The sequence below is a fragment of the Microcebus murinus genome, chromosome 2, assembly GCF_040939455.1.
Source record: "Microcebus murinus isolate Inina chromosome 2, M.murinus_Inina_mat1.0, whole genome shotgun sequence".
NCBI lineage: Eukaryota > Metazoa > Chordata > Mammalia > Primates > Cheirogaleidae > Microcebus > Microcebus murinus.
Window position 1 is genome coordinate 12,838,058 of NC_134105.1, and position 15,705 is coordinate 12,853,762.

At 46.7% G+C, this 15,705-nt stretch overlaps 1 protein-coding gene across 1 annotated transcript; it reads right to left on the reverse strand.

The window, feature by feature from the left end:
* Positions 1-546: 546 nt before the first annotated feature.
* On the reverse strand, positions 547-4,901 carry PLA2G2D (phospholipase A2 group IID). Its single transcript, XM_012787659.3, has 4 exons — positions 4,820-4,901; positions 4,120-4,264; positions 3,337-3,443; positions 547-2,136 (listed from the first exon to the last, which is right to left on the reverse strand). Exons 1-4 carry the CDS (start codon positions 4,857-4,859, stop codon positions 1,991-1,993), a joined length of 438 nt encoding a protein of 145 aa, XP_012643113.2. The 5' UTR covers positions 4,860-4,901; the 3' UTR covers positions 547-1,990.
* Between the last annotated feature and the right edge of the window lie 10,804 nt (positions 4,902-15,705).

Consider the following 15,705-nt stretch of genomic DNA (forward strand, 5'->3'; position numbering starts at 1 on the left):
TTGGCACTGTGTTGACCCTACGTTGATCCTACTTAATACTCACACTAACCTTTCTATTGCTTCTTATTTTTGTTTATACTTTACACACAAGGAAACTAGGTTTCCTCATAAACAGAACATGGTTAATCAGTGAGCTACCTCTAATTGTTTAAAAAATAGACTTCATTTTTTTTTTTACAGCAGTCTTAGGTTCACAGCCTAACACTGGGTGGAGGTAGAGATTTCTCCACCCTCTGCCCCCAGACTTGCCTCCCCGACTATCAGTGTCCCCACCAGGGTGGTGCACCGAGCTGGAATTGGAGCCCAGAGCCTAGAGCTGTTCACTGCGACCACCCTGCCTCCCCCGAACCACCGCGTTTCGGGAGGACAGCTCAGTCAGTTGTGTCACAAACGTGTGTCCCTGGCCAGGAGCACGGGTGGCTGCAGGCACCTCAGCTGCGTCGCTGGCACACAGCCCGCCACACACGAATGACAGGCTGGAGAGCCTCGTACCAAAAAGTTGTCCATCGTCACCCTTTTCCCTAGAAGCAGAGGCCGAGACAAGGATTGTCATGCGAGTGATTTATTGAGGGAGTGCTCTCCCGGAGACACCTGCGCGGGAACCAGGAAAACAGGACAGGCTGGGGTGCGACCACGCCAAGAGTGGTTCCAGGGAAAGTCTGGCCTCAGCTCCGTCTCAGGAGAAATTCTGGGGTGTTGCACCACTCCAATGGTGCTGCAAAGAGGCAAGGGGGCAGGGCAGTTGTCCCCTCCGTGGTGTGGTCCACTCTCCCGGTCGTTGGTTACAGGTGGCCCCTGGTGGGGAGGGGCGTGGGGTGGAGACAAGGCAGCTCCCAGTAGACCAGGGTGACTCTTAGGAGAAGGAGGCAGATTGGGGTACTCAGCAGCCAACACCCAGCTTCTCTGGGGGTGGGGGGCCCAGGTCTGGAGGGGCTCTGGGTGGGGCATCAACAATATCTGCTACATCCTCCATCTATCCATTATGGGCATATTTGATCCACAAGCATTAATTGAGCACCTACTGTGTGTGAGAGCAGAGGACACAAGGATGGGGTAGACATGGTCTCTGTCCTCCGGGAGCTCCAGGGTAGTTGTGGGACATCAGAGAAGTCCCACGTGCCACTCAAGCTAAAGCTAAACAGTAGAGCCCTGAAGGGCTACGGGAGCTCATCAGTGGGAGTGAGCCCCGGCAGCAGGGGCAGAGGAGTCAGCCTGGGGACACTCGGGGAAGCAGCCTCTGACCCTGAGGAGCTGGGAAGGGCTGGTCCCGAGGAGAGGGCAGGGGCAGGGGTGGTTCTGCAGGGAGCCCATCCTGAGCAAATGCCCGGGGGCAGCAGCAAGTACTCCAGGGCCTGTGCCTGGAGCCCCTTCTCCATTCTGAGCCCAGGACAGTCGTGGGCTCCACCGGCAGGGACCTCAGAGCCTAGTCGGGGAGAGGGACACAGGGTCTCTATGTGGGGCTATGTGGGGTCCCAACATCAAAGAGACGCTTTATCCTAGGGCAGGGGAGGGCCTTGGGATTTTAAGAGTCACGTGGATGGACAGATAAAAATTGCCCTTTAGAGAGGCCACTCAGGTTGCTGCTGGAGGGTGTATCGGAGCGGGTGAGATGGGGCTGGGGGCCAGCAGGTGGGGGCAGTGGCAGGGAGCCGCCCCCCCTCCCCCACAGAACTCGCCACAGCGGCCCCCAGACCCCTGCCTCCACCCCTGCTGCCTTGGCCCGAATGCCATCCTGGGGGCTCTCATGCCCGGCTTTTCCCGAGATCCGGATGCACCCACAGAGGACTTGGCTGCCGCCTTGGTTGGGAGGAGCCAGAAGGGCAGGAGGCATGCGGGGGGCGCTGGGAACCTGTGACCCCAGGAATGTTTTAAAAGCCAGGCTGTTTCCAGTTAGATGCTGGGGCAGGGATGTCGGTGATCCTGCGGGACTTTCAGAGCTCAGGGTGCCGAGGGACAGGGGCAGGGGGCGGGGAGAGGGGTGCGGCTTCTCCTAGCAGTTGGGGGTCGGGCCCTTGCAGTGGGGCCGCCAGTAGAAACGCAGGCGCTTGTTGTAGGTGTCCAGGTTGCGCTTCAGGCAGGAGGCTATCTCCTTGTCACAGGCACACAGCTCCCGCTCACACCAGGTCCCCTTGTCGGCTGTGGGTGGAGGACGGGGGAGCTCAGGGTCTGTCCCTCCCTGAGGCAGGGCCAGGTGTGGGTCTCGGGACCCCTCAGGGCAGTGCGGGGTCTGCTCAGCTGCTCAGCTTTGATTCTAGCTGCATGACTTTGGGCATATACCATGACCTCCGCGTGTGCCATTGCGCCTTTGTTTATTTCACCCGTTCAGTGAACAATTATTGAGCAGCGACCATGTGGCTTGTCCTCGGGGGAGAGGACTGAACAAAAGGCGCATGCCAGGCAGGAAGGAAAGAACAAACTGTGCCAAGAGAAAGGAAGGAACCATGAAGGGCTAGGAGATTGTAAAACAGCCTCAAGTGGCCACCAGAGCTGGGATCTTGCCAGCTGCTCCTAGAGAAAGCAGGGTGGGAGAGGGGGAGTATTCCAGGCAGATGGAACAGTAGGTGCAAAGACTCCAGGCGGGCCCACTTATGGGCTTCAGTTTGATTAGCTGTAAAGTGGGGATAATGGTAGGAGCTGCCTCAGGGGCTGCTGTGAGAGTTAAAATAAGAAAAGACATAGCGCTTAGCGTATAGTCAGTGCTCAGTAAATGTTGGATCTGATTGTTATTATTATTAAGCCCTCAGTTAACATTTTTTCCCTATGCTGGGAGGAGGCAGGGGCCACGTGTCCTGGGTTCCAGCCCAGGCTCTGTCCTCTGCAGCGGTGTGAGCCCCCGGGCAAACTCTTCCCCAGTCTAGTTTCAGTTTCCTAGCCTGTACAATGGAGATGATCAGGGTTTTGCTGGCTCCTTACTGGGCCCGTTTTGAGTATCAGTAATGATAAAAGTCATTACTCATGGGTAGCCCGTGTAATTTACTGAGCAAGCGCTCTATGGCAGGCATCCTGCGAGGCACATTCTGTCTGTCTCATCTTGGTTCTTGCGATAACTTTATGGCCTAGATTATAGATGAGGATACTGAGGTTCAGAGAGGTTAAGCAATGTGTCTGTGGACACAGGACTGGTTTGCGGTGGGCCGGGCTTCCAGGTGTGAAAGGGTCAATGTCCCCTGGGCCCTCTCCACACCCCTGTGCCCATTCCTGCCCCTCCTCTGCAGTCCAGCTGCGGCCACTGGGCACACGTGAAAACAGAGAGGTCGAGCAGCTGTGCTGCACAGGCAGGGGCAGCCAGAACCCCCTTCCTGGGCCTCCAGTTCCCACCCAAGGCCCAGCACTCACAGCAGTGGATGACCCCCTGGGAGAAGTTGTATTTGTAGTGGTCCGTGTGGAAGCGGCAGCCGTGGGTCTTCAGGTGGGCGTAGCAGCAGTCGTGGACCTTGCAGCACCTGGAGGGAGAGGACGGAGCTGGGGCAGGCACCGCTGAACAGGCCCCCGCTGACGGTGGGCCTCTGGCTGCCCCTGGCCCAGAGGAGAACTCACACGCCCACCTGGGAAGAGTCAAACCCTGCAGGGCTCTGGTCTTCCTTAAGATCATTTATTAAAAGCCTCCTGTGCGCCAGTCACCTGCTTTATCTGCTCGCTCTGTCTCTATCCTCAAACCACCCTGTGACAGAGCTACTAGTATTCTCCCCATTTCACAGATGAGAAACTGAGACTCAGAGGGGTCAAGCCACTTGTCCAAGGTCACACAGCCTGTAAATGGTCACCTGTGGAGGTGACCCAGGGCTGGCTAGCTGTCGTCCGCCCTCAGGCCGATTCCCAGGGTGGTTGTGAGGATCAAATGAGATAATGGCAGAAGAGGGGGGCTTTTAAAGACAATGTGCAATGGCAGTGGGGAAATGTGGGTGTTATAACTAGACTAGGAGGTGGGAGGGCTGGGGAATCAGGCCTTCAGAGACTCCGGGGAACCTTCTAGAAGGCTAGGACTCAGCAGAGTTCCTAGCACATAGTAGATGCTCAACAAAAGGAATTCACTAATGAATAAATGGGTGGGGAGGAAAGGAGAGTCCTGGGGTGGGAGGCGGGATAGGGTGGCCACCCGTGGCCCTGGGGAGGGGTTACCAGTCCGAGGCATCTTTGGGCTGGCCTCTGCCACCAAGTCCGCAGTAACAGCCGTAGGGCCAGTAGGAGAAGAGGGGTATCTTCCTGGTCATTTGCTCGATCATCTTGTTCAGGTTCAGGATCCCGCCCTGGGCCGGCATCACACCTGCCAAGCAGCCCAGCAGTGAGGACAGGGGAGGAGTCCAGGGACGTGCCAGCAGGCTACAGAGTGGCACCTCTGCCTGCCTGGACCAAATGAGTGACTCTGAATGCTGCTGCTGATAAAATGACGGCAATTACTGCTGTTATTAAAAATGCAGTGGCAATTATTGAATGTTTACTATAGGTCTTTTTGTATATTGATTTATGGACTCTATCCCACGAGATAAATACGTTTTTTAAAAAAATAAATAAACTTTTCATTATGGAATAATTTCTGGCTATACAGAAAAGTCACGAAGGTAGGTCCAGGTCCCAGACTTCTAGTTTCTCACCCTCACAGCAAGTGCGAGGCATGCCACGCAGCTTGGCCACCCTGAGCTCTCTGGCCGAAGCCATGGTCCCAGGGGACTGGCAGCCTCTGTGGCTCCTTGCAGCGGGCAGAGGGCTGGGGGAGGGCCAGAGCACTGGGATCAGAGCAGCGGCAGCCCAGTGTACCAGTGTAGAAAGAGCAAGCACGGGGAGCACCAGCCTCCCTCCGTCCCTTCCTGACCCCACTCACCAGCCATCACCACCAGCCCCCACAGCAGGGGAAGTTCCATGATCGCAGCGCCGAGCGGCGGGGGCAGCTGCTGGAAGTCCCCTTCCACAGAGGGGGTCTCCTTATATCAGGCTCGCCCAGCCCCTGTGCCACTGCAGGCGACACGCGCTCCTCCCGCTTCCTCTCTTCTGGCACTGGGAAATTTTATTTTTTTACATCTGGGTTTCCCCTCCTTTTTGATAAAAGAAACCTATATTTCAGTGTAGATGATTTGGAAAACACAAACAAGAAATTTAAAATCGCCTGTGGGCTGGGCGCAGTAGCTCATACCTGTAATCCTAGCATGTTGGGAGGCCAGGAGTTTGAGACCAGCCTGGGCAACGCAGTGAGACCCCCCCTCTCTACAAAATAGAAAAATTAGCTGAGTGTGGTGGCACACGCCTGTAGTCCCAGCTACTCGGGAGGCTGAGGCAGGGGGATCGCTTGGGCCCAGGAGTGTAAGGCTACAGTGAACTATGATCAGGCCACTGCACTTCAGCTCAGGCAACAGAGTGAGACCCCAGCCTCAGAATTAAATAAATAAATAAATAAAATCACCTGTGAATTCATTAAGTACCATTAAAATTTTGGTGTCTGTCCTTCTGGTCCTATTGTGCTTTCTCTCTCTCTTTCTCTCTGGAATATTCTATGTCTACACTTTTCTCTAACCGAATTAGGAAAATGTTATATATAATACTTTGTAGCCTATTTTTTCATTTCCTGATATAACTTGAACATATTTCTTTTTTTTTTATTTCAGCATATTATGGGGTTACAAATTTTAAGGTTTCAAATAATGCCCTTGCTCCCCCTCCCCCCATAAGTCTGAGCTTCAAGCGTGACCATCCCCCAGACGGTGCACATCTCACTCATTATGTATGTATTACCCCCTCCCCCCTCCCACCCACCCAATACCCAATTAATGTAGTTCTTATGTGTCCACTTAGGTGCTGCTCAGTTAATACCAGTTTGCTGGCAAGTATATGTGGTGCTTGTTTTTCCATTCTTGGGATACTTCACTTAGTAGTATGGGTTCCAGCTCTATCCAGGAAAACACAAGATGTGCTATATCACCATTGTTTCTTAGAGCTGAATAGTACTCCATGGTATGCATATACCACATTTTATTAATTCACTCATGAATTGATGGGCACTTGGGTTGTTTCCACCGCTTTGCAATTATGAATTGTGCTGCTATAAACATTCGAGTGCAGGTGTCTTTTTTGTAGAATGTCATTGTATCTTTTGGGTAGATGCTCAGTAATGGGATTGCTGGATCAAATGGTAGATCCACTTGTATCTCCATATTGCTTTCCAAAGAGGTTGAACTAGTTTGCAGTCCCACCAGCAGTGCAGGAGTGTTCCTATCTCTCTGCATCCACACCAACATCTATTGTTTTGGGATGTTTTGATAAAGGCCATTCTTACTGGAAATAAATGATATCTCATTGTAGTTTTTATTTGCATTTCCATGAAGATTAGAAATGTTGAACATTTTTTCATGTTTGTTAGCCATTATTCTGTATTCTTTAGAAAAGTTTCTGTTCATGGCCTTTGCCCACTTTTTGATAGGGTTGTTTGATTTTTTTCTTGCTGATTTTTGTGAGTTCTAAGTAGATTCTAGTTATCAGCCCCTTATCAGATGTGTAGGATGCAAAATTTTTCTCCCATTCTGTAGGTTGTCTGTTTACTTTCAGGAGTATTTCTTTGGCTGTGCAGAAGTTTTTAGTTTGATCATGTCCCATTTATTTATTTTTGTTGATGTTGTGATTGCCTTTGGGGTCTTCTTCATAAACTCTTTGCCTAGGCCAATGTCTAGGAGAGTGTTTCCAACATTTTCCTCTAGAATTCTAATAGTTTCATACCTTAGGTTTGAGTCTGTTATCCAGCGTGAGTTGATTTTTGTGAGAGGTGAAAGGTATGGATCCTGCTTCAGCCTTCTACAAGTGGCTATCCAGTTTTCCCAGCACCATTTATTGAAAAGAGATTCTTTTCCCAAGTGTATGTTTTTGTCTGGTTTGTCAAAGATTAGATGGCTATATAAGGATGGTTTTATATCAGGGTTCTCAGATCTGTTCCACTGGTCAATATTCCTATTTTTGTGCCAATACCAGATTGATTTAATTACTACAGCTTTGTAGTATAGTTTGATATCTGGCATATTAATACCTCCCATTTTGTTTTTATTGCCTAGAATTGCTTTTGATACGCGGGGTCTTCTCTAGTTCCAAACGAAGCGTAAAATTATTTTTTCCAATATCTATGAAGAATGATGATGGGATTTTAATAGGTATTGCATTAAATCTGTAAATCAGTTTGGGTAGTAGAGACATTTTAACGATGTTGAGTCTGCCAACCCACGAGCATGGTATGGATTTCTATCTGTTTACATTCTCTGCTATTTCCTTCCTCAGTGTTTCATAGTTCTCCCTGTAGAGGTCTTTTACCTCCTTGGTTAAGTATATTCCTAGGTACTTTCTTTTCTTTGTTGCTATTGTGAAGGGTATTGATACTTTGATTTGGTTCTCAATTTGATTATTGTTGGTGCATATGAATGTCTCTGATCTCTGTGTATTGATTTTGTATCCTGAGACTTTACTAAATTCATTTATCAATTCCACTTGAACATATTTCTATGTTGTTAATTATTCTTCCACAGTAACAGTTTGAAAAGCAGCTTCATATTTCATTATATGGCTATACCATCTCTTTACTATAACTCCTACAGAAGGACATAGGAGTTGTTGCAAGTTTTAACTACTCCAGACCATAGAGTGAAGGAAGACTAACCTCTGCTCATGTCCAGAATTGTCTCCGCAGGATCTGTTCCTAACGTGGACTTGCTGAGTCGAAGCACATGCACAGCTCGAAGGCTGCAGAAGGTCTGCACCATTTACATATGAGAGTCCTAATGAGGTGAATGGGGTGGACCCAGCCCAGCCAAGGTTGACTTACTGATGGAAGGACATACGGCACAGAGATCGTCACCCTCCAGGGCTCCACTGAGAGCCTTGTCCACACGTGGCAGAAACTGGTTTTCTTTGGTGCCTGTTAAATGGCTGTTCAAGGACATAATGTTCAGGCCGACCTCTTTGTGCCAGTTCACCAGTTCACACACAGGAGCGTGCCAGCAAGAGTCACTGCTGTGAGGCACTCGTGTGTGTGCCCACCCCTTCCCTTTCTCTTTTAAATCCGATTTTTGCCTTTCTTTGTTCCTTGACTTGGTCAACCAACTCACCACCTCATATGTGAGTCAACAATCTTCATGCAAGATAATTCAGCTGCAGGCAAACTAGGTGTCTCTGGCACATTCTTTGGCACTAAATGTTGGCTTTGGTTACGCCCGTCATCATCATCTTCTTCACACTTATCATCACTGATTATAATAAATAGAATAAATAAGCTTTTCTTCTGCACCATCTAATCTGCTGTTAATTCCATCCACTGCACTTTTCATCTCAGGGTATTTTTTTTCTATATATAAATTTGTTCTAGATTTTTTTATATCCTCCACGATTCTACTTAATGTGCTCAAACTTTCTTTTACATTCTTAAATGCATAGAATATACAGTCATTTCCTCTTCTATGCAGTTTTGATTTCCGAGGTTTCAGTTACCTGCAGCATACGGGACACTAAGATACTCTGAGAGCGGAAGAGACCACATTCACATAGCTTTTATGACAGTGTATTGTTACAATGGTTCTATTTTATTGTTATTGTTAATCTCTTACCATGCTGAATTTATAATTTAAACTCCATCTGTCATTTGGGTCATTTCTGGGTCTTTTTCTATAGTTTGGTGGTTTCTTTAGAAGAGATTTCCAGAAGTGAAATTGCTGGGTCATTAGACAGAGGTTTTTGTGTCTTGCCCTTTCTCTGCAAGTCTGCACGCATTTGGAAACCCTGTTGTCTCTGCCCCGTCAGCAGTTTCCGAGCGCCCCTCGGGGCTGGTTGTTGCTGTTTCTCCAGACTTGCCAGGCGGCCCGTGTGTTTCACTTCCCTGGTAACAGTCGGGAAAACACTGGATGATGCTGTTGGGCCGCAGCGTGGCTGGCTCTCGGGGCGGGGCTGGGCGACAGCCGGTGCTGTTGGTGCTGGCTCACCTGCCGACCTTGCACCGCGTGTCAGGCGCGGGCTGTTACCGCGTTTAACTCTCATGACCACACCACGAAGAAGATACTGCCAGCCTATCTTACAGGGCGGAATCGGGGGCTGAGAGAGGTTAGAAACTTGACCGGGGTCACACGCCGGGTACGTGGCGGAGTTTGGGTTAGACCACAAGTCTGCCAGAGCCTGCGCTTACCGTGCGTGGGGCGCTGTTCTAAGAACACAGATATGAAACGCAAGTGGGCACTGCCCTCATCTCCACTCGACAGGTGAGTCACTGGGTCCTGGAGCTCTGCCACACGTGCGTTCTTACTGTCCCAGCATAGAGGCGGAAGTGGGGACAGCGGGCAGGGTCTGGAACCTGCTGGCCCAACCTGGCTGCAGAATGGAAGAAAGGGGACCCCCTTGCCCCTTTCCTAAGAACACCCCAGTGGGGTGAGAGCACATCATCTCAGCCAGCAGCTAGCGACCTTGTCCACCTGCCCCTGCCTGCAAGGCCTCATCTAGCAGAACAGTGGCCTGGGCTCCCTCCGTGGTGAAAGCTGCCAGAGCCCGTCGGCAGAGAAGCCCAGCATGCCTGCGGGTTTGCAGGGTCGCGGAAAAGCAGAGGGAGCTGGGCCTCGTCGCGTGGGGAAGAGGAGCGAGGGAGAGGCTGGAGGTTGGCCTTCGTGGGAGGGGACCCACTTTTCTCCATCTGCTCCAAGGCAGAACCAAAGGAAGTGGGTTAAACAATTGGAACCGCTCACACTGGAACCGCCGATAGAACCGTGGCTCTATCCATCCTGTCGGCCGCAGCAGAGCTACTCGGTGTATCACCACGTTGGTGAACCACGGCGACACACAACGACATAGAGGAATCTCGCGAACATAAGGATGAACGAAAAAAAGCTGGACACAAAGGAATACAGGCTGAGATCCATTTCTGTGCCATTTCAAAACAGCCACGCTGACTCGCGCTCTCTGAAGTCAGGACAGCGGTTACCCACGGACGTGTGTGTTGTCTAGAAGGGTTTCTAGAAGGGTCACTAGAGGTCTTCCGGGTGCTGCTAATGCCAGTCTCTTGGGGTGTTGGTTATGTGGGTGTGTTCACATTGTGAAAATGTGTCCAGCTGCTCATTTATGCTTTGTGCATTTTCCTCTATGTATGTTATACTTCAATACATTTCAACAATAACAACCATGATGATGATTGATTAAAAAAAAAAATGCTAGATTATGAACAATTGAAGTTGTGTTGTAGGAGGTCCCAGTTCTGATATCAGAAAATTCTGGCTTTGAATTCTAGCTTAATAACGGTGTTACCTTGGTCACATTGCTTCATCTCTCTGAGCCTCAGTTTCCGATCTGAAAAATGGGGCCAATGAGGTGTCCCCTGCAGGCTTGTTGTCTTGGTTACAGATAGTGTGATTGGCACACAGTAGGTGGTCAATAAATGCATGGCACGTGGTGACCCCTCCTTCCAGGAGGAAAGAGCCCCAGGTTCTGCCAAGGCAAGAGCCCGGGCAAACCTCTTTCTGTAGCCCAGGCCCAGACTCTGGTTTCTAAAGACGCAGAGCTGGTCAGTTGCAATGAGGGGGTTTCCACTTTGACCTCTCAGTTCATGAGAGGGACTCAGATCCGGACCAGTGGCCACAAGACAGCACTTTCAAAATCACTTGAAATCCCAACACCCACCAGCTTTGAGATGGTCATTGCTGGAAGGTTCTTCCCTGTTTTTGGCCCAGCCCAGCCCCCTGCTGTCTCCTTAGGGCCACATCAGGCCGGGAGGCATCAGACTCTGGGTGGCCGAGGGGTCTCACAGACCTGAAATGCGGCCCAACATCCCCTCTGCTTTTCCATCTGTTAAGTGGGGCAAAATAATGACGCCCACCCAGTGGGGTTGTTCCTAGGATCCCAAGACGCGGGGCACGTGCAGCATCTGGCGATATGCCTCACCTCTTTTGTTATCAAATGACAGCCATCGCTACTTTTATTTCTCTTCATACCCCTTAAAATCAGCAAACCCCTTGGCTCGGGGCTGCACCCCCTTCTCTTTCTTTGGGGTGCCACACCACGTCCCTGCGTTCCCTCTCTTTCCTCTCATTCTCTCTCTCCTTCTAAAAAGATAAAAGAAACCTTTTTGCTTTTATATATCCAAATCTCTGCATGAGAAACTTTTCTCTGCCTGTGCCGTGAGCACCCGCTGGACCTTCCACCCTGGCAGTAGGATCTCGTGGTTTTAACTTTCATTTCTCTGATGACTAATGCTGAGCACCTTTTCTATGTGCTCATTAGCCAATCTGTAGACCTTCTTTGAAGTGTCTGTTCAAATCCTTTGCTCCTTTTTTTTTTTAATTGGGTTATTTGTTTTCTTATTACTGAGTATTGAGAGTTCTTTACATATCCCGGATGCAAGTCCTTTATTGGATATGTGCTTTGCAAATATTTTATTCTACTCTGTAATTTTTCTTTCCGTTATCTTAACAGGATCTTTGAAAGAGCAGAAGTTAAATTTTCATGAAGTCCATTTTACTGATTTTTTTTTCTTTTACGTATTGTGCTTTTGGTGTTAAGAAATCTGTCTAATCCAAGGTCACAAAAATGTTCTCCTGTTTTCTTCCGGAAACTGTGTAAGCTTCGGTTTTACATCTAGGTCTATGATCCATTTTTTTTTAATATTTATTTTTTTAAATTGTGGTAAAATACACGACGTCAAATTTACTATCTTAACCATTTTTAAGTGTACATTTTAGTGCCATTAAGTACATTCACACTGTTGTGATAATATCACCATCATCCATCTACACCAGCGGTCCCCAACCTTTTTTGGCACCTGAGACAGATTTCATGGAAGATGAATTTTTCACAGACATCGGCCGGGGTGGGGTGCGGGGGGATGGTTTGGGATGATTCAAGCACGTTACATTTATCGTGCAGTCGGACCTCTCTGCTAATGATGATCTGTATTTGCAGCCACTCCCCAGCGCTAGCATCACCGCCTCAGCTGCACCTCGGATCATCAGGCATTAGATTCTCGTAAGGAGCCTGCAACCCAGCTCCCTCGCATGCGCAGTTCACAGCAGGGTTCGGGCTCCTGTGAGAATCGAACGCAGCTGCCGATCGGACAGGAGGCGGAGCTTACGCGGTGATGCGAGGATGGGGAGCGGCTGTAAACACGGATGAAGCTTCGCTCCCTCCTGCTGTGCGGCCCTGTACAGGTCTGCCGCCCCCAGGTTGGGAGCCACAGGTCTACAGAACTCTTTTCATCTTACAGAACTGAAACATTGTACCCATGAGACATAACTCCCTTCTCTCCTCCTTTCAGCCTCTGGCAACCTCCATCCTGTGTCTAGGAATTTGACCAAGTAACTCCTATAAGCGAAATCACACAGTATTTGTCTTCTGATGACTGGCTTATTTCACTGGTGTCCTCCAGGTTCATCCATGTCGTAGCATGTGTCAGAATGCCCTTCTTCTATACAGCTCAATAATATAATCCATTTTTTGGAAACAGCTTTATTGAGATAAAATGCATGTATTTCAAGTGTATAATTCATTGTGGGTGTTTTTGGTAGATTCACAGTTATGCAACCATCACCACGATCTAATTTTGGAACATTTTTGAGAAACTCTACCATTAGCAAACACTTCCCAATCCCCTCAACCTCACCCTCCCTCCCCTCAGCCCCTGGCAACCACTCATCTATTTTCTTTCCCCACAGACTTCCGTAGTCTGGAAATTTCATAGACATGAAATCATACATAATATGTGGCCTTTTGTGGCATTTTTCATTTAATGTAGTGTTTTCAAGGTTCATATTGTTGTAGCATGTATCAATACCTTATTCCTTTTTTTTTTCTTTTTTCTAGGAAACACACTTTGAGCATACTTTATTTCTTTTAATGGTTGAATAATATTCCATTGTATAACTATACTACTTTTTTTTTTTGAGACAGAGTCTCACTCTGTTGCCTGGACTAGAGTACCATGGCATTAGCCTAACTCACAGCAACCTTAAACTCCTGGGCTCAAGCAATCCTCCTGCCTCAGTCTCCCAAGTAGCTGGGACTATAGGCATGCACCACCATGCCAGGCGAATTTGTCTATTTTTAGTAGAGACAGGATCTTGATCTTGCTCAGGCTGGTCTTGAATTCCTGACCTCAAGCCATCCTCCCACCTTGGCCTCCCAGAGTGCTAGGATTACAGGCGTGAGCCACCATGCCTGGCCTATATTACATTTTTTTTTTAATCCATTCATGTGTGTGAATGCATGTTTTCAATTCTCTTGGGTATATGCCTAGGAGTGGAATTGCTGGCATATGTTAATTCCATGTTTAACACTTTGAGGAAATGCCACACTGTTTTCCAATTTTACATTCCCATCAACGAGATAGGGTCTTGTTCTATTGCCCAGGCTAGAGTGCAGTGGCATCATTGTAGCTCACAGCAACCTCAAACTCCTGGCCTCAAGAGATCCTCCCACCTCTGCCTCCCGAGTTGCTGAGATTACAGGAGGAAGCTGTTGCACTGGCTCAGTTGCTTTTGTAGTTATAGCCATCGAGTAGATGTGAAGTACAGCTCATTGCATTTGATTTTCATTTCTCTAATGACTAATGAGGTTGAGCATCATTTCAGGTGCTTATTGGTCATTAGTTTGTCTTCTTTGGAGAAATGTCTTTAAATCCTTTGCCTATTTTAAGTTGGGTTGTTATCTTTTTTACTGCTGAATTCTAAGAGTTCTTTATATATTCTGGATATAAGTTCCTTACCAGACATATGATTTGCAAATATTTCTTTTACTTTCTTGATGGTATAGTTTGCAGCACACACATTTTTAATTTTGATGAAGTTCAAATTATCTTCTTTTTGTCATGTGCTTTTGATTTACTAAGAAACTGTTGCCTAACTCAACATCACAAGATTTACACATATATTTTCTTCTAAGAGTTTTATAGTTTACATTTAGGTCTCTGATCCATTTTAAATTAACTTTTGTATATGGTGTGAGGAAGGGATTCAAGGTCATTCTTTTGTGTATGGATACCCAGTTATCTCAGCAGCGTTTGTTGAAAAGGCCACTTGTTCCCTATTTAGTTGTCTTATCACCCTCGGTGAGAGACATGGATTTAAATTCTTTTTTATTTTCTCTGTTTTTCTCTTTTCCTTCCTTCCCCCCTTTTCCTTCTTTCAATCTCTCCCATTATCTCTTTCTTTTCCTCCCCCTCTTCCTTCCTTTCTCCCTCCCTCCCTTCCTCCTTCCTTCCCCCCTCTCTCTCTCTTTCTTTCTTCATAATGACAGCCAATTGTCCTAGCACCATTGTTGAACAAACTATTCTTCCTCCATGGACTTGCCTTTGCATTTTCCATACATGTACAGGTCTAATTCTGGGTCACCCATTCTGTTCCATTGACCTCTTTGTCTATATTTATACCAAAACCACACTGTCTCATTGCAGTAACTTTGTAAGTCTTAAAATCAGGTAGTATAAGTCCTACAACTTTATTCATCTTTTTATACTTGACTTACCTATTCTAGCTCCTTTTAATTTCCATATGAATTTTAGGGTCAGCTTGTCAATTTCTTCGAGAAAAGTCTGTTAGGATTTTGATGGAGAGCATGTTGCCTCTACAGAGCAAATGGGAGAATTGACATCTTAATATTGAGTCTTCTGATTCGTAAGTATGGTATATTTTGGTCTTCCTTGATTTTTCTGAGCATTGTTTTATGGTTTTCAGTGTATAAGTCTTCCATATTTTTGTCAATTTTTATCCCTAAATATTTCATATTTTTAGATATCATTGTAAATGTATTTTTAATTTATGTTCCCAATTGTTCATTGCTAGGATGTAGAAGTATAATTATTATTATTTTATATTTTCATTTTATATCTTGCAACCTTGCTAAACTCAGTTATTAGTTCCAGGGGCTTTTTTTTTTGTAGATTCTATAGGATTTTTTTACTATTATGCTTATTATTATGTTTTATTATTATGTTATCTTATGTCTATTATGTTTATGCCAACAGAGGATAATCTTCTTCCTTTCGAATCTGAATGTCTTTTATTTCTTTTCTTGCCTATGGCACCAACTAAAACCATCAGTACAATGTTGAACAGAAGTGGTGAGAGTGGACATTGTTCCTAATCTTAAGGAGAAAAGCACCCAGTCTTTCCCCATTAAGCATGGTGTTAGCTGTAGGTTCGTTGTAGGTCCCTTTTTTCCAGTTAAGAAAGTTCCATTCTATTTAAGTTTGCTGGCAGTTTTTTAAAAATCGGGACTGGATATTAGATTTTGTCAAATAGTATTCATTTGTTTTGTTTTGTTTTATTTCATTTATTGAGATGAGCATATATGATTTTTCTTCTTTAATCTGTTGATATCGTATCTTACATCGACTGATTTTTAATGTAAAACCAACCATTCATTCTCGGGATAAACGCCACTTGGTCATGATATATTATCCTGTTTACCAACATTTGCTTGTTTGCCAAGATTTTTAAAAGAATTTTTGTATCTATGTTGATAAGAGATATCTATAGTTTTCTTTTCTTGTCTTTTTCTGGTTTTGGTGTCAGAATAATGGTAGCTTGATACAATGAATCGGCCCCTTAAGTTTTTGGGAGGAATTTGTGTACAACTGTTGTTCTGAGTTCAATCATGTCCCTCACAAATTCCTATGTTGAAGCCCTAACCCCTAGAACCTCAGAATATGATTGTATTTGGTGCTTGGCCTTTGAAAAAGTGACTAAGTTTAAATGAGGGATGCTCCTAATCCGA

Coding starts and splice junctions, on each gene's coding strand:
- PLA2G2D (XM_012787659.3), bottom strand. CDS start 4,859: ATGGAACTTCCCCTGCTGTGGGGGCTGGTGGTGATGGCTG. Junction 4,265..4,819: donor GGGGCTGGTGGTGATGGCTG/GTGAGTGGGGTC, acceptor GCTGCTTGGCAG/GTGTGATGCCGGCCCAGGGC. Junction 3,444..4,119: donor CCCAAAGATGCCTCGGACTG/GTAACCCCTCCC, acceptor CTCTCCCTCCAG/GTGCTGCAAGGTCCACGACT.